This window comes from Podarcis cretensis (genome assembly GCF_951804945.1).
Source record: "Podarcis cretensis genome assembly, chromosome: 10".
In the NCBI taxonomy this organism is placed as follows: domain Eukaryota; kingdom Metazoa; phylum Chordata; class Lepidosauria; order Squamata; family Lacertidae; genus Podarcis; species Podarcis cretensis.
In genome coordinates, this window is record NC_137179.1 from 71,565,151 (window position 1) to 71,589,077 (window position 23,927).

The following is a 23,927-nucleotide window of genomic DNA, read 5'->3' on the forward strand; positions in this document are numbered from 1 at the left end:
AGGTACATGCTGAGTTAAATTTTAGGCATCAAGGTCCCTTTAGTGCTAATCCCAGTGCTGCTACTGTTCTCTTAGAAGAACAGAATATTTACACTGGCTACGCCCCTGAAAAAAAGGTCCCACACTATTTTAAAGTGAACCTGTGGTTGCCAGGACTCCTGAGTCTCAGAGCCTGAAACTCAGGGGACAAGCAGTTTGAAACTTAAGGGCATTGCTGCTGACTGAGCAAGAGGCAGACTATAACCAGAAGAAAATTGTAAGAAGAAAAAGTGGAAGCCAGTACCAAAAATGGGAGAACCCTGAGAGAAGGGGACTTCAAGAGCTGATAGGAAACTCTACTTAACCGAGGTGGAATCTAGACACATATAAAAAATGTTGCGAAATTTTTTTTTTTTAAAAAAAAAGTTTTGAAGAATATATTGAATTTGCCATAGCTTACCATTGCCATCTAGTGTCACATTTATATAATGCACTTTACAACACAAAACGTTTTATTTGCAGCTGTATAGATGAGTCTTGAGACTGCAGTCATCGCAATGGTAACTAGAAGAAAGCCCCATTGAATTTAATGGGACATCCTTCTGAATAGACATGGTCTAATTCAGCATAATTCATTCACTGAAAGGCACCACAGATTTTATACCAAAAATGATCCAGCACTTATTTCAGTAAAACTGCTTCTTAACACTATTGTGGTCCCAGTTTCTACTTAATAATAAACAGCAGATAGCCTTTCAAAATCAAAGACATTTTTTCTACCACTTGATTTCCTAGTGTTTGGCATTCTTCCCTGTCTGCGTTCTTAGTGACCCAACAGCATACAGAATCCAGCTAATTATTTTCTTGACCTATAATATTCATTGCTTTTTGTAATTTTCTGAACCACAGGTCTTCATTTCTTCTTGCCCACAGCATGCACCTTCATGCTGTGAGAAAAAATAACAACAGGTATAACTAAACTAAAAGTGTCATGGTCATATATAGCTGCTGCTTCTCAACTATTTTTAAAAGCAAATCCTTATTTCTTCCAGTTTCACAGGAGACTCTAAGCTAGCTTCTAGCATGCGCTACGTGGAAACACAGTCTATGCAAATTGGAGCGTCCTATATGCTGCAGTTCAACTTGGTAATGGGCTGTGGGCAGCCGTACAGGCCTCACATGGACAACCAAGTGAAGCTGGAATACTCTACTAACCATGGTCTTACTTGGCATCTGGTTCAAGAGGTACGTCCAATTGAGGAAGGCAGCCGAGTTCACACTTAACACTAAAACATGGTTTACTACTATGTGTGCAAGCTGTGTGCGTGGGTCTTCGACTTGTTGCGCTGTCTGGCTTGTAGCAACTCTGCTTAATTTCAGAACAGCCCAACTGCAAACAGTGGTTCCTGAACCTGGCTTGTTGTACTGACTAGAGTTTGCTTTATAAACTATTGTCCCTGGTCCAGATGACACAACAAGCCAAATTGAAGGGAAACAGAAAATAAATGCTAGTGAAACCTCCTCATTGGAGGAGAGAGGTGAATGCACAAGCCTGAAGTTTGCTTGGGTTCATTGCAACAATGTGGACATAAAATGTGATCAAGCCTGCTGATATGTTGAGTTCACACATTCTGTCTTCTCCTCTCCCTCTGGTTTGGAGATAAGGAAGAGACTGGAAGCACATGCTACTAGTTTAGCACTAACAATTTATTGTTGTGCTCCAAAAGACAAGTCTTTGTTAGGTTAAATTGTGGTTAATTGAAACAGACCAGATTTATTATCTTGGCTGGCTATTAAACAATAGCTTAAACCATGGGTAGGCAAACTAAGGCCCAGGGGCTGGATCCGGCCCAATCGCCTTCTCAGTCCGGCCCACAGACGGTCCGGGAATCAGCATCTTTTTCCATGAGTAGAATGTGTCCTTTTATTTAAAATGCATCTCTGGGTTATTTGTGGGACATAGGAATTTGTTCATATTTTTTCCCCAAAATATAGTTCGGCCCCCCCACAAGGTCAGAGGGACTGTGGACCAGCCCCCTGCTGAAAAAGTTTGCTGACCCCTGCTTTAACTAATCAGTTTGTCCTTTCCAGATTATAAAATTACCTAATAAGTTTTCCTGTAGGAAAGCATAACTCATGGGCTGTGATCTAGAGAAAAATAGGCACATTTACACCCCACAAGCATCTGTGGGACAAGCACTCAGTCAAAACCCTGAGTTCTATTGATTTACATTCGCCTTAGTTTTTCTAGATTTCGTGCAGTATCTGCAGGATGCCAATGGTGGACTTTGGGCTCTCAAATTTCAGTGGTGCCCTGTGTGACACTAAAATTTGGTGGCCCCCCTCCTCCAGTCTCTTGTGATCCATTTTACAGTTTTGTTGTACCACCCCCTGCAGTGCAGTGCAGTGCAGTGCAGTGCCCAGTGTGGCCAAACCAGTCTTGCTACCCTAAAACCGCCTCTGGGGAAGCTCAGGTAGTCTTCCCAATGAAACATGGAAAGAATCCAGCCCTCAAAGCAACTTTATTCTGCCAGTACTGGATACAGTGGTGCCCCGCAAGACGAATGCCTCGCAAGACGGAAAACCCGCTAGACGAAAGGGTTTTCCGTTTTGCAGGCGCTTCGCAAAACGAATTTCCCTATGGGCTTGCTTCGGAAGACGAAATGTCTTGCGAGTTTTTCCGACTTTTTTCCTCCCCCCCCCTTTTTCTAAGCCGCTAAGCCGCTGATCAGCTGATCCGCTAAGCCGATAAGCCGCTAAAAGCCGCTAATAGCGCTAATCCGCTAAGCCGTCAATGGGCTTGCTTCGCAAGACAAAAAAACCGCTAGACGAAGAGGCTTCGGCTGGGGAGGGCGGGATATAAATAAAAATTTTTATTATTATTATTATTCGTCTTGCGAGGCACCACTGTAATTCCAACTTTATTATAGCTCCATCTGTGGGAGGGCTGACCCCAGAAGCAATGTCTGAGGTATAGAATGGCCCCAGAGAATCTAGCAATAGTCCATCCGTGATTGAAAGGATACTGTTTTGATGCCTTGTGAGGTATTTTATTCATGACAGAAATATTGTAGCGCAGGATTGGGAACCCATTTCAGCCTGAGGAATGCATTCACTTCAGGGTAACTTTCCAGGGGGCACAAACTAGCAGTAGGTGGGCTCAGAGGCAAAACGAGGCTAGCTTTTATACACTCTCAAACTCCTCCCAAGCCTTCGTCAAGCCAAGGAATAAATCATTATTAAAATTCAAGCAGACAATTCAGCCAAGCAAAAGCAGAAAGGGAAGCAAGGCCCATGAGGGGGGAGCCCTGCGGGGAAAGGATGTCTCTGAGGATGGCGTGTGGCCTCTGTAGCATCCCAAGGACCAAAGAGGGAAGTCTGATGTTCCCCTCCCTTGTAGTGAATGTTATTGGTTAAATAACCTTCACACCTTTTTTTTTAAAAAAAGTTAATTTTAATGTCTTCACGTTAATCCTGATATTCTTGTGTGTCCTGTCCTCCGCCCCTTTCTGCCTTAAGGAATGTCTTCCAAGTATGCCTAGCTGCCAGGAGTTTACACCAGCAAGCATCTACCATTCCAGTGAATATACAAAGTGGAGGAGAATCACAGTACTTTTACCTCAGAAAACATGGTAATATCTGCTTTTCCTAATGAACACATCCTGCTGTCTTTCATGCAAATACGAGGGTTCTCCAAATTACCTTGAGGCCCAATTACATTTATAGAGTTATATCAGTCATGCTGTTCTGTTATTGGAAGCTTCCTTTTTTATTTTATTTATATTTATTTAATGTTTTTCAAATAAGTTGTTTATTACAAAAGACATAAGTCTACAATACGCTCTCATCAGAAACACCCACCTTGATCCTGCAAGACAAGGGCAACTAACTTTTTTTTAGACATGTCAGCATGAGTTTGGCCAAATTCATGGGTTTTTAAAGGGCACCTTTTGGATGTCTTAGGTAGGGAGTCACAATAGGCTTTTGGCATCACAAAATCACAGTAGAGGGCTGGTGGGAGTGGTCAGATTTTTTTTTTTTAATAAAATAAATTGACAAACGGAGTAAGATCTCTGCAACTTCCTGTTGCTCAGGGAATTTAGAAGCATGAAACAGTTGTGTTGAAATGTTGATATCCATTAATAATTGCTGCTAATTATTGTTTTAAATGGTTTTAATGATTGAATGGGTTTTGGTTTATTGATAATCATGTAGTGATATTTTAAATGGCCTCAGCCCAGTATACCTGAAGGAGCGTCTCCACCCCTATCATTCAGCCCGGACACTGAGATCCAGTTCCCTCACTGCAAGAAGTGAGGTTACAGGGAACCAGGCAGAGGGCCTTCTTGGTGGTGGCGCCTGCTCTGTGGAACACCCTCCTGTCAGATGTCAAGGAAATAAACAACTATCCGACTTTTAGAAGACATCTGAAAGCAGCCCTGTTTAGGGAAGTTTTTAATGTTCTGTTGAAAGCCGCCCAGAGTGGCTGAGGAAACCCAGCCAGATTATTATTATTATTATTATTATTATTATTATTATTATTATTATTATTATATTGTAACCCAGTTACAATGAATTGATGAGAGGGGGGATAGGAAATTAATGCTGCATAGGCCCAAATGTCATTTCAGGATAAGCATCATACTTTTCGTTTCTAGCAATGCGATTCCTTGAAAAAACAATTCATTTGGATGTAAGCACTACAAAATCTTCTTGGTATCAGGTGGAAATATTTAAGCACACACTGAGCTCTATTATTGAAATCAAAGGGAGCCAGTAAAGCTTAGCTTTCCCCCTATTATGCTCTGAATTAGTAACAATCATAAGGTTTTTATTAGCAATTTCCATGACCAAAGCAATGCAAATACATTTATTAATCACCAGTTTCTATAAATATCTTATAGCCATTCCATTTATTCATTTCCAAAACAAACAATCAGAAGATTCCTCTACTTTTTCTTTGGTCTTGTAATCACAATAACACTGACATTTTTTAAAAAAAACTAGATAGGTTTCAGTATTATAAACCCTTTATGGCTTCCTTCTATTGAGAATGAAATGAATAAATTAGCATTACTCTTTGGTTATCTTCAAACCCAGTGCCTCACAGCAATTGGAAATCAGGCCAAGATCGATAACTTAGTTTCATTTCCCTGCATTTGGCCATTTCTCTGTATAACAAATGACTTGGATGTACCTCTTTTCTGTTACTTACCTCATCAATTATTTTTTCTTTCCAAGTGATGACATTATATTATAATGTGTACCCATTGTTAAAAATGATCATGTATTTTTAGGAAATAAACAACTGGTCTGAAACCTCTCAGGGTCTGATTTAATTTCACCGTCTTCGCCAGAGAGAGACTGGGAGTGGACATTTAATTCATGCAGTAGTCCCATATTTCTTCTACGTTCTTTTCACTGTTGGGAGAACTAAACAAATGAACCAGGGACCTCCTACACACCCTCCAACATTTCTCCAATGAAAATAGGGATGTTCTATTCCATAATAATATTATGAATATTTTTTTTACTATTTATACCCTGCCCATCTGACTGGGTTGCCCTGGCCTAGCCCCTCTGGGTGGATTCCAACATATATGAAAACTTCCCTATACAGGGCTGCTTTCAAATGGCTGGAGGATTAGTTAACTCCACATCCACATTTCTTCAATGAAAATAGGGAAATGTTGGACATTCCAGGATCAAATCAGAAACTGGGACAGCTTCTGTAAATCCAGGACTGTCCCTGGAAAATAGGGACACTTGGAGGGTCTGGATCCTGCATTTATTTGAATGAAAGATCTTGCAGGGTCAAGGAGATCCGATGTTCAAATCATGTGTGTGCTTTCCTAGAGGTCTGGATGCTTCCTCTTTCTCAACCACAAATCAAAGTACATGCCTCGCAAGACGAAAAGAATCCGTTCCACGAGTCTCTTTGTCTTGCGGTTTTTTCATCTTGCGAAGCAACCCTATTAGCGGCTTAGCGGATTAGCGCTATTAGTGGCAAAGCGGCTATTAGCGGCAAAGCGGCAAAAACGTTTTCGTCTTGCAAAGCAAGCCCATAGGGAAATTCGTCTTGCGAAGCGCCTCGAAAAACGGAAAACCCTTTTGTCTAGCAGGTTTTTCGTCTTGCGAGGCATTCGTCTTGCGGGGCACCACTGTAATTTAAGCAGGCAATGACTTTCCTTGCCATAAGCTGTCTTGAACGCCCTGTTGTTTTTTCAGGAACATATGCACCTGTAAATGTAGCGCATCTGAACACACAAGGTTTTAGAGGCTCCTCGTGTAACTCAGGATCTGCTGGGATGGAAAATATGAGGCACGGGTTACTTGTGTTGAAAATATCGGCTGGATGCACCTGCTCTTTGGACTGTATTGTACATGAATTATACGTTTCTAACACTGATGAAAATTAATTTCACTTTTATGGAAGGCATTTACATAAGAACAGGCTTAATGAGATACAAACAGCTGCCAGTTGCTGCCTTCATAAACAAATCAACACCTAATGGCTGAGTTGCAGGATAATTGGGTAAATGTAATTAACAGTAACTCTGAAGGTAGCAAATATAATTTCATCAGCCCTGGGTCCTTAGTCTCTCCTAATAGTTGAAAAGTACCAGCATTATATTATGTTAAATCCAGTATAAGAAAACATACTTTGTGGTTTACCTGAAAGGAACGCTATTTGTTGTATTTCAAAATTAGGGTAATTTCCTTTAAGACTTTGTAGCTATAGATATATAATGAAAGCTTAAATCTGACACAGAGTTGATTTGATATGAAAAGAAGTGAGGAAGCGAAAGGACAGGGGGCACAGGGGGACATGATTACAGTGCAAAGCATAACATAGTTTTAAACATTAGTAAATGGCAGATTGAGCACTGTAACAAAACTCATATTGCCATACAGTCTTGTTCTATGAAGTTGCCAAGTGGTAATTGCCCAAGCAACCAATTGTTATCACTGAGAATGCAGCTGACATTCACCCTTTCATTTTTAGTTTCTTAATTAATATGGCCAAGCAGTTTTAAAATTGTTAATTGCTGTGCTAAATACAGTAATCCTCGTATGCTGCTGTCACCTGGAGGTAAAGTGTAGCTTTCAAAATGTAAAGAGGAGGCAGATTTTGAAGGAGGAGGAATATTTTTATTGTTATTTCAAGGAGTGGGGCTTAAACCTTGCTGTGTTTTTCAAAATGTTCTTTTCACCTATAAGAATCCAGCAATGCAATCCTAGACAATATACAGTAGGGTGGATGCTTGCTCATCACCAAAAGAGGAAAGACCTCACCAAAAAAGGGGACGAAAGAAGGCACACATTTGCATAACATTTGCATGTGCTCATATAGAAGCATAAATGGAAATTTAGAAATAATGACACAAATTTAAATGGAAATACAATGCATAGCGGGAAAGCCTGTGACCAGGTGGACCAATATGGCTGCTCTTGATGGGCAGCTAGAAGGTCCCTGCTCCTCCCTCTTAGATCTCCTTTCCCCTTGCTCTCCTGTTTTTATCTTTATGCACGACTTGGATCTGACTGCCCTTCAAATAAAGGACTCTTTCAAACAGAGAACTGTCCTTTGTAAAGTAGGGTTTATGGACACCCTAATGTACAGAGAAGTAAGCCCCACTGAGTTTAATGGGACTTAATACCAGGCATTTGTGTACAGGATTGCTACCTAACTGTGCAACTTATTTTATTACCCAAAACTACCTGATCATTTTCATAAGGATTCTCAAAACTCCTCCCTCAGTTGGTAGAGCATGAGACTCTTAGGTGGAATCTACACACATACCAAAAGCACTGTGAAAATGCTTTTTTTTAAAAAAAAGTTTTGAAAAATATATTGAATTTGCCATAGCTCGCTGCTGCCATCTAGTGTCAAATTTGTATTGTACTGAGTGCTTAATCTCAGGGATGTAGGTTTGAGCCCCATGTTGGACTAAAAAATCCTGCATGGCCGGGTTTTGGACTAGATAACCCTCGTGGTCCCTTCCACGATTCCACGATTCTATGATCCCTCAGGTTCTATGATATCAGATCTTGAGGAGTGGTTTGTGTTTTTGTTTTTAACTAGAGTACTCACTTACATTCTTTATAAGCATCTGCCACCTGTGCCCTCAGTAACCTTCAGCTGTCTCAAGTGGGTCTTGGAGGTGGAAAGTTTGAGAAGCTCTGTTCTAGGCAGTTCACAGCATATCAAAAATAGTAAAACAATTAGCCGATCATAAAACTCCCAGGAATACTGAACAATTTAAACAGTATGAAACAACAGCTAAACGTTTTTGCCTCAGCAGAAGCTCACAGGGGCAACTTTAATACAAGATCAAAAATACCATTAATTTGTTTTAAAGGCATCATTTTTGTCACTATTATTAAAAATAAATAAATGAGGAAATGCCAAAATGTAACACCAGTCCCAAAACTTAAAATCATAGAGCACTCGTCTTAGATATGAAAGAGAAAAAACAAACACTAGGACTTGACAAGCAAGCAAACATTCTTTCATGTTCCTCATTGGGTTTGGGATGTTACAGCTTGTGGTTAGTCTCTTCTGACTTCATTGATGTTTATGAGGCTTGCTTAGTGATCTCTCTCTCTCCTTGGTGTACCGCAGTGACTTCTGGAAACACAATTCTAAGACAGTAAAGGACTTCTAGGACAGGAATCAATGACCCATTATCTTCAGATCATTGACAGGATAAACAATAAAGGGCTCACTGTGGACATTTATTATCAGTTGTGCCTCTGTGTCATTAGGGAGTCCTTAAGAGATGAGTAACAGATTTGATAGGCTAGAATGAGTCATCCATAGCCATTATGAGCTATCCTGTAAATGCATCCTCTGCCAAGGGAACATCATTAAAGCTAGAAAAGCGCCCATGCACATAAACTCTGTATGTGTAAGGACATGTCAAACATTTTCTTTGAAAAGCATCAATTCAGGATGGACCTGAAAATTGCCATTCAGGGTGAAAAGTTTATTGTAATTTAGTTTCACTTATAAATGTAGGTGGAATAATGGGAGACTGGATTTTGTAGTGTATGTATTCAAGCTTGTTCACATGGATTAGTTATCCTTAACCCTTTAAAAGCCCCTTCCACTGCTCAGCATAGGGTATGCAAGATGATTATGTTGTATATAATATATAATATTCTACTGTAAATGGATTGCAACCTGAAGAAGGTCATTTTTCAGTATGGACTCCATTCAGATCTCTGTTTCTGGAACTAGTCCTAGTCACTGACTAAAACAAATCTTGACTCACTCACCACAAGACCAGGATCAGTCCAAATTTCCATTACGTAGTATGAAACTGCAAAACTATATAGGAAAGGATAGGAGAAAAGATTTCATTGGTTGGATGGGTACAGGTTTTTATTGTATTTATTTCAATTCAATAATTTTTAAATCTTAATTATATGTTACTACTTATAGTCCTCAACAATATTTTTCAATGGAAGATACAGATAGGTAGGTAGGTAGGTAGGTAGATGGACCGTCCACTTTGTCAAAATAAATAAAGTAAGTAAATTAGTTAGTTTCTGAGACACATTTAGGGGTATTGAACATTCTGGCATCACTTCTCAATTGAAGTGTTGCTAAATTTTGTTCTATGTACGGTATGTATCAAATCATTCCACTTTAGAAAAAGTCTGTGAGTACCAATTTTCTTTCCAGTGTCCAGGATTCCATTGACGGCACTATTTTCTGAAAACCAGCTTATATATTTTTCATTTGAAATGTCATCCTTTAATTTGCAAACTCTTATACAATATGCTATGGTTATTTATTTAACAGAATTTATATGCCACTTGATCGAAATAAAATCTCAAATCTGCTTATGAGAAATGGGCTTATATACTGTGGGTTATATTAATGGTACACACATTTATATATATTTTATCTTTTAGGTCCAGTGCTACACGTTTTCGTTGGAGTCAGTGCTACTACACAGCGCAAGATGAATGGGCTTTAGACAACATATACATTGGGCAGCAATGCCCAAACATGTGCAATGGGCATGGCTGGTGTGACCATGGTGTTTGCAGGTACTGCATGTTTGCTCTTGTAGTGTATGAGTTGCGGTTCATGGCCTTGCAGTTGTTGTTGTTGTTGTTGTTGTTGTTTAGTTGTTTAGTCGTGTCCGACTCTTCGTGACCCCATGGACCAGAGCACGCCAGGCACTTCTGTCTTCCACTGCCTCCCGCAGTTTAGTCAAACTCATGCTGGTAGCTTCGAGAACACTGCCCAACCATCTCGTTCTCTGTCATCCCCTTCTCCTTGTGCCCTCCATCTTTCCCAACATCAGGGTCTTTTCCAGGGAGTCTTCTCTTCTCATGAGGTGGCCAAAGTATTGGAGCCTCAGCTTCACGATCTGTCCTTCCAGTGAGCACTCAGGGCTAATTTCCTTAAGAATGGATGCGTTTGATCTTCTTGCAGTCCATGGGCCTTGCAGTTATTTATTCCAAAAGCCAGCAGATCCAGTGTCTGGGGGCATAGGAAGACCCTAAATTGCCGTGAGTTGCCTGTGCATTGCAGTGCACTGGATGGAATACATCTAGTGAGGAAGACAGGGCTATAGGACAGGAATCTTCACGATCTGCTTTCTTCATGTGGAAAAAGAACTGTCCATCTGTCTAAATATTATCAAGCTCTCTGTTCACATACATAGGGCAAGGTTGTTTGGACACTTATTTTTTCAAGCAATATATGTTTGCCCCTCTCTACAGATGTGATTCTGGATATCAAGGCGCTGAATGCCACCCTGCAAATAATCTCCCTTCAACAATAATGTCTGATTTTGAGAATCCAAACAGTTTAGAATCAGGATGGCAGGAAGTGATTGGTGGAGAGATTGTAAAACCAGAGGAAGGCTGTGGAGTCATCTCATCTGGATCCTCTCTCTATTTCAACAAGGTATACATACACCTTACATACACCTTAATACACATTTATACGTACTTAATTATATCTGATGTAACTAGTAAGGAAGTCAGCACTGTGATACAAGATGAAATGTGAGTTTAGATTTATTTTTAAAATAAAACCTAAAATCCCTGTGGCCCACCAATGTTTTTACTTAAAAACAACAACAACAGGAATGCAGACCCAGGATCTCCTGATATTTAAAGCATAAGCTGGGTCTTTGTTTATTATCTGTGGACCAAATCTCACAGACACATAGGGTTGGATTGGATGTGTCTGGGTGACCATCTAGCAGGGTGTTGTGGAGATGCTGCCCCAATTTCAGCATTGGCAAGCAAAGGAAGGTATAGCTAGAATGGAGTGACACCACCATTTGAGGCTGAAGCGTAGAAGTTTGGTCCCTGTGTCCCAGTTCAGCTCTCCCACCCTTCCAAAGCCTGGTTAAGATATGACACCAGGCTGGCAATAGACAATGGATGAACTTTGGAGATTGGAACCGGGGAATGGGGGGGGGGAGAGATTTGGAATCCAAAGGCTGTAAAATTATATATTATTTCTTTCTTTTCTTTTTTCATGTCTGTTGTTTGAAAATAGGGGAATTCGTGGAAGGGAAATGGGGTTGATCTTAGGGAATTATATAAAATATAAGGAGAAATGGTTCATTAAGATAAATAAGATAAATTAATTTGGAATAAATGGGTTATTTAAAATTACAAATAAGGTTTTAAAATTTGGGGTAAGAATCTGTGGAATCAATTTAAGGGAAATGGAATACAAGAGGGGGAGGGGGGGGGGAAGTCCGGGAAAGATGCCACTGAAACCAAGTGTAAATCATATCTGTTTTTTCTTTCTTTCTTGCTATCTTTCCTTTTTATTCTGGAAAATTTTTAATAAATATTATTAAAAACAAAAAAAAAACAAAGCCTGGTTAAGATATGAACCATGGTTTGTGTGCCTCCAGCATTGAAACTGCACGTGACTTGTGGACTACAGTATTTACATTTCTCAGTCTGTAAAATTGGAATAAACATGCTATAATCTAAATTGCCTTTCTATGTGTTTCAATATTTTCTGCAAGCTTTCCTCAGTTACAGATGTGCATTTAGCGTCACTAGCCCCAGGTTGATACAAGTGCTATTTTAAATAAAGTCTTTATTTGTGTGTTGCCTTTGAATTGTTAAAAAAAAAGGTTAGTTTATTTGAATTTTTGCTGATATAGGAAATGCATGCTTTAATTTCAATTATTATTAACAAATTTGGTTTTGTACCCAGCTTATGTTTGTTTTATGAGTGAAATGCAATGATGTTGTTCTACTAGGGAAAAGGCTTTTGATCCAGTGTTGGAAGCTGCATATATAAGAGAAGGAAAGGCGATTTTGCTGATTCTCTCCCCCCGCCCCCAGTCCCCAGCACATGCTGTTATGGAGTCCATGCTGTTATGGAGATTCCCCCAATCCTCTGGAACAGGGGTGACACAGGGGCCTGTTTCAGTAAAGAAGAATCAATTTGAATTGCACATTCTCTTATTTTATTGGGTTCCTCTGCTGGATCAAAAGCCATTGTGCAAACAGAACATCCACTCTGGATTTTACCTTATACTCTGTTTTAATTGTCTGTAATCATATTTTAAGAATGTTGTTCCTTTTAATTAGCCCTCCTTCTCATTTCCTTTGTGATTTCTGTAACTGGAGACCTTTTTTTAATTAACTTTAATTATGTACTGTCTCATCCCATTGATGGAGTGGTTCTCGTGTTAGAAGTATGACACAGACAGCTGTTCTTTCTGGCATTGTATATGCTCTTCACGTGAGAGATGGAGTCCTCTGTGCTTTCCTCGGGAAATCAGATCATCCCCAAATGGACCCCAGCCGCTGGAAGCTTACGCATTCTACATTTGTTTATTTATTTTACCCATTTATAAACTGCTTCACAGCCTGAAGCCACCAAAGAGGTGTACAACAAGGTAGAAATGAGATAAAATGCACACACAAAATACAACTTCTAAAAATCATTCCTGCAAATATACAGTGGATATTCCATAAATCACTGGGTCACCTCAGGGAAACCCTTCTTAAACAAAAAATGTCTTCAGTAGACACCTAAAGGTCATGACGTTAGGCACCTGTCTAATTTCAGCTGGAAATTGATTCCAAGGGACTAGAGCTTCAACACTAACAGCCCAGTTTCTGGTTATAAACTTAGTGCCCCTTAGGGGAATATGATAGTTTCCAGCAGTACCCCATCTGAGGGGGATGGTTGCCGTGCAGGGCTCTATGGGACGCTTCCATCTCATTGGTAACTTGGTCCCAAGTGGTTTAGGACTTTAAATGCTAAAAGCAAAACCTTTAACTCTGCCTGGTAGCAAAACAGCAGCCAGTGCGGCTCCCTCAACAGACATGTTATATGGTGTTGACAGGATGCTGCAGCCGACAAACTAGCAGCAGCCTAAAATGTAACTGCCCTACCAAAAAAAACCCCTCCAAATTATTCTCACTTCTCCACCAAAAAATTGAGCTGGGGAAAAATTGTTCAAATTTTGCTTCTCTATGACCAAATATTCATATGGTGATTCAAGCTCTGACTTTGGGGATCCAAAGATGCTCCACCATTCAAAAACCAATGCAGGTATTGAATTACCGTATTTTTTGCACCATAACACTCACTTTTTTCCTCCTAGAAAGTAAGGGGAAATGTCTGCGTGTTATGGAGGAAATGCCTACGGGTGGCATGCCTACAGATTTTCCTCCTCTAAAAACTATGTGCGTGTTATGGTCGGGTGCGTGTTATAGAGCGAAAAATACAGGTAATTGTCTGAATGATAACTTTAAATATGAATCCTTGCTCTTGGCAGGCAGATCGAGGTCAAATATACCTTCTTGTCCCCTGAAAGGAACATAATTTGTATTTCTGCTGGCTTTTTTATTATTTTAACTGTATCAGGCAGTTTAAATCCAAGTGATAAATTCTAGTCACTCAGTGCCCACATAGATCTTGTCAGATGTCTGTCAGCAGACCTTGGAGGATTCTTAGGATAACTTCTGAAAGCTGTCATGGGAAGGCCATCATCAAAATGACAAACATGTTTTGACCTAACCAAATGGCTTTTGTATACTGAGCTCAGGATTTTTGGTTTTGAAATAGGCCTTTGTATTCAAGCTAGGAGAAATATCCCTGACTGTATACTCCTAGACGTATTTCTGTATACTCCTAGACGTATTTCTGTGTGTAAGTTCCTAATCTGTCAGGCTATTTGTTCATCCAGGCTATTTGGATGAACAAATGAGAGCCAGTGTGGTGTAGTGGTTAAGAGCGGTAGTCTCGTAATCTGGGGAACCGGGTTCGCGTCTCCGCTCCTCCACATGCAGCTGCTGGGTGACCTTGGGCCAGTCACACTTCTCTGAAGTCTCTCAGCCCCACTCACCTCACAGAGTGTTTGTTGTGGGGGAGGAAGGGAAAGGAGAATGTTAGCCGCTTTGAGACTCCTTCGGGTAGTGATAAAGCGGGATATCAAATCCAAACTCTTCTTCTTCTCTTCTTCATCCAACCCAATATTGCCTACTTTGACAGACAATGGCTCTTTCACATTGTGTGCTTCTTTTAAAAGAACTTACCACAGATTGCACCTGCTATTGTCCTCCCCTTTGTTTCATATCTGCACAGTCTATATCCCTACCAATAATATCGGATTGGTCCATTTACTGAGGCTTTACCATCTGAAGTACGTACTGGCACCCTCAGTTTGTGGATGCCATGACAACACAGTTCTTTGATAATCTCGGATTCACAATATCCACTTAATATCCCATACATTTGAAGTAAATATAGAATAAGTGTCCCGGTCATTGTTTTTTACTACAAATATTAGCTATCTCAATAGCTTTGTTTTGTGTCATCGTCCCCCTCCTTTGTCCCTTGCGTACTGTAGGCTGGAAAGAGGCAACTGGTCAGCTTGGATTTGGACACCGCGTGGGTAGACTTTGTCCAGTTTTACATCCAGATAGGTGGAGAGAGCCCTTCCTGCAACAAGCCAGACAGCAGAGAAGAAGGTATCCTGTTGCAATACAGCAACAATGGAGGCATCAACTGGCATCTGCTGGCAGAAATGTACTTCTCTGACTTCAGCAAGTCCAGGTATCAGTTCAGACCATGATGGGACATTTTAAAAGCCTGTTTCTGTGTATAGTGAACAGCATTGCTATCCATACTCTTATCACTAACAATAAAAGATAAACTCAAGGGATAGTGTGGAACTCTGTTTTGGATAGACTGCTGAATTAGAAGCATTCTAAGCCACAACTCGCTGTGGGTTAAACCACAGAGCCTAGGACTTGCCTATCAAAAGGTCTGCGGTTTGAATCCCCGTGACGGGGTGAGCTCCCGTTGCTCAGTCCCTGCTCCTGCCAACCTAGCAGTTTGAAAGCATGTCAAAGTGCAAGTAGATAAATAGGTACCACTCCGGTGGGAAGGTAAACGGTGTTTCCGTGCGCTGCTCTGGTTCACCAGGAGCAGCTTAGTCATGCTGGCCACATGACCCGGAAGCTGTACGCTGGCTCCCTCGGCCAATAAAGCAAGGTGAGCGCCGCAACCCCAGAGTCGGCCACGACTGGACCTAATGGTCAGGGGTCCCTTTAGCTTTACCTTTAAGCCACAACTAAGCAATCTGAGCTCTCATATCATTTATCTGTTCATTTTCACTCAAGTGACATGACATTTGTAAGCAGCAAACAGCGTGTCAGTCAGAGAAATGTGTCATGAAACACACACACACACACATATTGTGAAATAATCCAAGCACACAGGTATTCTATGTGTGCAAGCTCCCTGGTATGTAACCTTTTAAACGTGTTGGAAATCTTTGCATCTAGATTTGTCTACCTTGAGCTTCCTGCTGCTGCGAAGACCCCCTGCACTAGATTTCGCTGGTGGCAGCCAGTGTTTTCAGGGGAAGGATATGACCAGTGGGCTATTGATGACATCATAATTCTGTCAGAAAAACTGAAGCAGATCATCCCTGTCGTTAACCCCACTTTACCTCAGGTAATCCACGAGTGCAACTAATTAAGTTCCTGGGTCAAATGAAAATTCACGTTGTGTGGTTGCAACTAGAGATGCCATGGTAATACTCCAAGCTCTGTTTCCAATGCAGACGTTGTACAACATGTGTGCTAGGCACTCCTTATACCTGCTTCTATCAAATTTGATTTCCATCAGAGGGGAAAGTATTTGTGGCCAGATATGCAAACTCACAAATGCTTTCTAGAGGAAATAATACATGCAGTTGTATGTGTGACATGCTATTTTTATTTTTAAAAAATTTAGCCCATTTTTCAGCCAAGGCACCTAATTGTTAGTGCTTACATAGAGTCCTACATGGCAATTTTAAACTGGTAAGCCCCTGTCAGGTTTCCATTTGCCCTGTACCATGGCTCAATGTACTTTGTGGGGTTGATATTAAACACTACAGGTTTTGCTCTCTCTCTCTCTCTCTCTCTCTCTCTCTCTCTCTCTCTCTGAACCCACACAATTTAATTTTCTTTTTTTATTATTATTATACATTTTTATTAGTTTTTTAACATATCATTTCCAACAGTCATTTAACATACATTCTTATCTTATACAATATTTTAGACTTCCGTCAACTACCTCTGAAGATTTTCCATTCTTTATCACTTAATCTGCATTTCTTAATTTCTCTATTACTTTTAATTGTCCTTAACTGATCATTCTCTTCATAGTCTTCCTTGCAATATTTGGCATAATCCTCCTTACAAAACTTCCTGCAGTCCTACTAGCGTAATCTGTTTATTACAACTGCTTTTCAAATAGTTCCGATATTTACTCCAGTCCTCTAAGAATCTCTGGTCCCACAGGTTTCGAATCCTTCCTGTCAGTTTGTCTAATTCTGCATAGTCCATCACACAATTTAATTTTCATCCATGTGGGTGAAAACAGGTCACCTGATGTCATTGTTATTTCAGGTGATTGACAAATGGGTGGCCCATGGGGAGTGAGAGAAATAAAGCCACATGGATATAGAGGGTCACAAGCAGTAAAATGGTAATTAGAATAGCAACATATCTTGTGGGATGTTGTGACAAAAAGTCGAAGAAAGATTGTAAGGCAACTCTGAAAACTGAGTCCTTGAATATAACCAGGTGGGCATCTCAGTATATTTTAGTTGTGAGTCCCACTGATTTCAGTGAAACTTATTTCCAAATAAAGACAAAGCAAATGAACTTCAGCCCTGATAGTGAATGTGTGTATTTGTATGCTTTTATATATACTGACTTCAGGCCTTTCCAGATTATTTTTTCTCTACAATATCATATAGTTATTTTGTGGGACCAGTGTTTTCTTCTTTCTCTTATGGAGATATTACTGGATAACTCAAACTATTTCTCTAGCTGCTACATCTATTGCTTTTGCAAATGCTGGGTAGGATGTCGCTCCATAACTGCAAAGAACTTTTTTTAAGATGTTGCTTGTTTGGTGAGAACTACACAGGAACATCCTATTAGACCACACCTGTGACATTTAATGAATTGTTTGATTATTTATTTATTTTGGATGCTGTGGGCTCCCCTGCTGTGACTTTTGATGGGATAGTGTTTGTCCTCTTGATCATGTGCAAGAGCCTTTGCATTTGAGGTCTAGCTCACACATGCATGTTCACCGCCTGAGATCAAGTGATGAATGGGTAATCTCAGAAGCAGCAGCAGTGATAAACCCTTCAGTTCATCTCAAAGTCAGTATTTTCCAATGGAGTTGGTTCACATATGCACGTGTGAACCAATCTCAAATCTGATTTAAGCAGAATTTACGTCCACATAAAAGTGGTGAGGATCACATCATAAATCTCTTTATATCCAAGATATAACTCCTTTGTGTATCAGGTTGCAAAATCCTCCTATACTAGACACAATGAGACATAACTCTTTCTGTTTTGCTTTCTATTTCCAACAGAACTTCTATGAGAAACCAGCATTCGATTACCCTATGAACCAGCTCAGTGTGTGGCTGATGTTAGCTAATGAAGGGATGCCCAAAAATGAAACTTTCTGTTCTGCCACCCCATCAGCAATGATATTCGGGAAATCAGATGGCGATCGCTTTGCAGTGACACGGGATTTAACACTGAAACCAGGATATGTCCTACAGTTCAAGGTATGCATCATTACAGCTTAAATTAAGAGAAAGCCAATTGCCCTGACCTTATTCAGTCAACCATCTGAACCTATTCAGATAGTGATTCCGAGATGTTTAACTAAATGTTTACCTCTAACAAAACTTTCTCTTCCATTGGAATTCAGCCGAAATCTCTGGCCTTTATATGGAATAGGCCTTTGTTTAGCCACTTTCACCACATTATACATCCCCCCACAACACACACAAGATCCTCACACCCAGGTTGATTGTTGTAGCAACGGGACAGCAAATATGAACAAGTACAACTGCAGTATACATTTCTGGGAAGTAATTACTTAAATTGGAGAGTGGTAAGGTCAGCTCTTGCAAAGTGTGATGAAAAGACAGTCAAACCATAGTCTAAAAAAAATGGTGGACTAGTTCAAGATTTGAATGGAATGAAATCTAGAGGAAAATTAGGGAACTATTAACTCTTGAGTAGGAACAGGAACAGGCTGGGGGGGGCAGCTAGTGCCAGTCCCAGCCCCTGCACCAAAGATGCCAGGTTTGCGTGCCATGATGTCAGGCAGTCGGGTATATTGAATTTTTCAACTTTCAAATTCCAAAAAGTTGTAATGTGACTTGGGAATTCAAATGATATTCTGGTTAAATTAATATAATTTAGTTTTGCTTGGTAAGTAGAATGTGTGTAAAATTGCATAGAAATTAAACTATTGCCAATTACTTACAATTATACTTTAAAGTAATTTTATTTTTATGTATTTATTATTATTTTTACTTAGAATTACTTGATATTTCCAGAAGGTAAAATTAAAATTCTTTGTTTTTCCGAAAGAAGTTTATGTACTTCTTCATCTAACTGCCCTGAGATCTGTGGTTGAAGGGCAGTCTACAAATTAAGTAAATAAATAAAAACATAGACTTACCAAGCTAAATATTGTCCAGTCACAAAAATAATAGCAAGTTTGAATTTATCACACCAATAAAAGCCCCATATTCTAAAGACTTCATTGTAGAAATTTGCAAAAATTTAGTTTCACCCCCTAAAATGACACACCCTAACTCTGCCTCCAGGCCTGACTATTTCTTAGCCAGGTGGTGGGACTTGTCCCCTCTTCTATAGTAAACATGTTGATTGTCCCTCTTACATGATCTTCAAGATTTACTGTCACCAGAGCAGCAAGTATTGCAGTCAGGGGAAATGGCAGTCACATCATTCCTGTAATGTCAAAACTAACCGTTAGACGAAAAAGAAAGTTTATGTGCTTTGACAAGCTGCTGTGTCTGAACCCTAATCAAAATTTTATTGAGTTTATAATGAAATCCCATTGTGAATTCTAGGGATCGACTGCAATAGAATTTTAATGAACTAGCCACAAATACATGATCCTTACATAATTGGTGGATACAGGCGCTGAATAATTTACAAACAGAATTATTAAAGACATCACATGTTTACAGGCAGCTTTTCAAATATAATTCCCACCATTCTACAAATAGGGAAGTTGGCAAGCAGCCTGGGGATTTGTAGAATAATCTCATTCCGCTTTGACATTACAGTGACGAAATGCCACGCAACCTGAGAACTGCTTTGTCTCCGTGTTCACTGTGGGTTTTTTGTGACGCTCTCTTTAAAGCACTTCCACTTTGGGGTTACCTACGTGCATCATTTGCTTTTCCAAAGTGGCGTACAGCACTGCAAACTTCACAATGCCACTAATCCTGCTTTGGAATCAAAGTCAGTAGAGGTCTCTTCAAACTGCGAAGACAGTGACCCTGAGCCGAAATTCTCAGCCTCCATCTCTTTCTGTTCTACTCTCTGGCTGAGAGTTCCTGTCTCCACAAGTGCTCAGTGCAAGGAAGAACAGAAATTTGTATGGATGGTGTAATGGTTCTAGGGGTTGCTCATGCGTAAGTCGTCGCCACACCTGGCTGAGTCACCTGGGTGAACCCTTTCTGTCCGGACAGCCACTCATCCGTGGCTGTCTCAATCGCTGGCAGAATCCGTCAGTGGGCGTTTCTTGAACTTCTTCCAGCAAAGAAGTTCTTTGACGCCAAGTCTCCTACTCTCCCTGTGCGGAAGTCTTCTGCGCAGGGAGGGTGTGGGCAGTGGAGGACCCGTGCTCTCCCCACTGGTCTCCGGCGAGGAGTCATGGAGCCTCCTCACCGATTCCCCCATCTGCCCTCCTTCTCCACTGGTGCTACGCTGATTTCCTTCCCCCGCAGATGGGCTGCCTCTCTCCCTCCTGGGACGCTCTCCGGCATCCCTCTGGAGCCCTCCCTCCTCCTCTGGCTCCGATGGCAGTTCCCTGACAGATGGTAATAAAGCAGGGGCTCCTCCAAACAAGCTGGAGTTCATCCTGATTTGCTTGCACAAAGCTTACTCAGAGGTTATGCAATATCCACCCTCGATTGAGCATTTGTTTTTATTTGTTTGCGGGCTGGTTACATGACAGTGAGCATCAGTCCTGATTTGCTTTCAGGATATTTATACGTCTTCCTGTTAATCATTCATCCCATAATTTTCAGTGCATTTCCTTCTCAATTTCCTAACCTCTTGCTAGGGTAAGATAGTACTTTAAACTCTTTCAATTGTGTGAACCTAGATTTCCAGCTTGTGCCTGAGAAATCCTCCAAAAATAGTCTTTAGGGTTTACCCCTATAGTTGCTTGGGGCAGGGAAGCTCAACAAGTACTAAGGCATTTAGTAGTATTTTCGTAATAGATAAAAATCTTTACAGAGCAAGTTTGCTTGAATTCTTGGGAGGAGGAAGCAAGCTTCATGCATGTCCAAACTCTGGCTGTGAGCAGGTTGAAGTGGGACCATCAGGCCCTCTGTAAAAACCATTATAGCTCACAGTTATAGCATGGTTCATGGCTCATGGCAGCAGCTCTAGCTCCAAACCTTTGCCTGGCATGAATGGGAAGGGGTCTGCTTGTTGGCATGTTCAAATCATTTCCACATATCTCTTCATCCTGTTGCCGCCGCCACCCCATGCACAATGACAATGAAAAGGGTATATAACATTATCAGGCCCTCACTTGCTGTAAGAGATTTGTGGAAGGAAAAAGTAAGGAGGAGCTTGGATGTTCTGTTCTCCTCCACTTTGGAATTCTACCTCATTCTCTGCATCATAGAAGCAACATCCAAGTGGAGAAGAGGAGGAGAAAAACAGCCCAGCTTCTGGAGGGAGGTTTGTGTTGTGAGAGAGATTTGGGGCGAAAGATGCTGGAAAATTATCTTATCCCTTTCTCTCTCTTCTGCAGAGCTGCAGGTTTCCCTAAGCAGTTTTCAACCTGGGCAGAGACGCCTGAGTTGTATCCACTCTCACCCACCTTTGAACATGTGTTCCCCACCAAAAAAACTTAGCAATGGGCTCAAAACATCAGAAGTCATAGAAATATGAGGCTTTAAACATGTGGCCATTCGGTTGGCACAAAGATTGAAAAAGAAGATTCCTAAAACAGTATTCAAGAAAAAATAATTAGTTTTATCTCAGGAACAAAACATGCACTCTTTGTGTTGTGAGAGTCTTCCGGCTGGGAAGATTCACCACATGGAGTTTGGGGAGCTGGAAACCAGTGATAACCCTCTGCTCTTAAATTTTCTTTCTTCCAAATTAAGAAAATAGTGGACTAACCTAACAGAGAGCAAAGACTGCAAAGTGCTTCTAAGTCCCTCCAAGGAGAATGCGGCCATAACTAGGGGACTTTCTGAAACTGCTTGCCATGTGACTACCAAGCTTGTTTAGGACAAAGAGCTCTTAAAAGTGGGCACAACCTGCTCAATACAGCCAGTGTGGTGTAGTGGTTAAGAGCGGTAGTCTCGTAATCTGGGGAACCGGGTTCGCTTCCTCGCTCCTCCACATACAGCCGCTGGGTGACCGTGGGCCAGTCACACTTCTCTGAAGTCTCTCAGCCCCACTCACCTCACAGAGTGTTTGTTGTGGGGGAGGAAGGGAAAGGAGAATGTTAGCCGCTTTGAGACTCCTTCGGGTAGTGATAAAGTGGGATATCAAATCCAAACTCTTCTTCTTCTTCAATACAGTGTATGGTAACCTTAGTAATGAGCTTGGGGTCCCCAGACAGAAAAGAGGTTTCACTAGATAAGTGGGTAACGTGATGGGGCAGTGGCACTCCCCTGGCCTCCTGGCAGCTGGCTCTTTGCTGCTTACCAGGAAGCAGAGGGGGAGACATCAGGGAGTTTGGTTTGCAGCAGACACATCAGCAGGAACACCAGATTGGCCCAGCTGGTGCATTTCCGCTACACCTACCTCCCCGCATAGTGACTCAGCTGCTCAGAGGTGAGGTGAGCACCAGCTGCCACTGGGTTTCACTTGGCATTAGCTGAGTTTTAACCTGAGTCTGGGCAAGCAACACATAACATGGCATGCCATGACTCCTGTCCCTTGTTTTGGATTAGCGCAACTGGAAACTGTTCTGCTGGAGACTCTTGTTTTTGCTCTCAGAGGCTTAATAGGATTTCTGAATTCAGCAAACAGCTTCTGGTGTATATAAGTCAGATTAGCTTTTTGGCATGACTTATATTTTAAGCCAGGAGTGGCAACCATTTTGCCCCCTGGGGCCAGGCATGCACAGGTTGAGGAATTTGCATAGTGCAGCAGGTAATAATGTTCTGCAAATCAGAGAAGGCTTCATTTGCATTTGTACATTCCCCCCTTCATTTGATAAATTGCTCACACATTAGCATAGCATTTCTATAAGGTTAATAGCTAGCTAAATCAAGCTACAGGTATTGCCTTAAGTACTGAGGGTTAACTAATATGCATTGTTCTTTCAGTTGATTTGATGTCTCTTATTTAACTTTATCAAAAGCATGACTTGGTCTTTTTCCAAACCATTTGCTTACACAAATAATCAAGAGCAGGTTAAAAGCTGAAATTCTGAGAAGTAAATGCATAATTGTATCTGAAGTTTTGGAAGGGCAGAATTTGGTGAAGCACAGTTTCAATACTTCAAATGGGCCAGAGAGTTCATAGGTGATACACAAACGGCATCTACCTAAATATATTCCCTTCCCTCTTCCTCAGAACATAGGCACTATGACTGTCTGAAGTAAAGTGCACTTGCCCATAACATTTATGCTATATTTTTAAGGGCTACAGTTATGTGCACCCACACCTGGGCCACTTCCAATATTTTGCAGGAGGTATTTATATTCACAATTAAAATGTATTCAACTGCTCTGGCACAACAAATACCCTTTTTTAAAAAAAGGACTTTTGCCACCAGGAAAGCGACAGGGAAATGCACTAATAAGTGTGGGATAAATTGTTGAGTGGTGGGAAGACATATAACTTCCACGTAAGCAAATCAGAATGAATAGTCAATAAAAAGCAAACACCGTATGACCCTGTAAGCTGTGTGCAAGCAAAGGTCAATGGATGCTCAATGAATGGGTTGTCTAGACAAGACTCTGAACACTGTAAGACTTACTTCTGAGTAAACATTCATAGGGCTATACTGTGCATTTTTGATACTTTGTTTAAGCGGGAATGTTATGGTACTTTCAGTAAATGCTTTCCGATTGGGACAGTGCCCTACAACCCCCTGGAGATAAATACAGTGCTTCAGAATTAGTATAGAAACCACACAATGCCCAATTACAGTGGTTTTCAACCAGTGTGCCATGGTACCCTGCGGTGCCTTGAATGGTGGTCTGGGGTGCTGTGGGCAACACTGGCCTCTGTCCCTCTTTCCTTCCCTCCCTCCTCTGATGCCCTCTTGCATCTCTGCCTCCCAAAGGGGCTTGCAGCTGTTTATTGCAGCAGGCAAATGATGCCTCTGGGAGGCACCTCTCTTTGGGGTGGGGTGGGGGCAGCTCAGAGACCAGGAACGACAGC

At 41.1% G+C, this 23,927-nt stretch overlaps 1 protein-coding gene across 3 annotated transcripts in view; it reads left to right on the plus strand.

The window, feature by feature from the left end:
• Window positions 1–23,927, plus strand: part of RELN (reelin) — a 326,208-nt gene that overhangs the window by 218,726 nt on the left and 83,555 nt on the right. For all 3 annotated transcript variants that reach the window (XM_079993517.1, XM_079993518.1, XM_079993519.1), the window contains 7 exons: window positions 1,032–1,224; window positions 3,499–3,611; window positions 9,904–10,041; window positions 10,723–10,909; window positions 14,844–15,049; window positions 15,784–15,955; window positions 17,882–18,082. In XM_079993517.1, coding sequence (XP_079849643.1) covers window positions 1,032–1,224; window positions 3,499–3,611; window positions 9,904–10,041; window positions 10,723–10,909; window positions 14,844–15,049; window positions 15,784–15,955; window positions 17,882–18,082 — 1,210 coding nt within the window. The remainder of the gene's footprint in view (window positions 1–1,031; window positions 1,225–3,498; window positions 3,612–9,903; window positions 10,042–10,722; window positions 10,910–14,843; window positions 15,050–15,783; window positions 15,956–17,881; window positions 18,083–23,927) is intronic.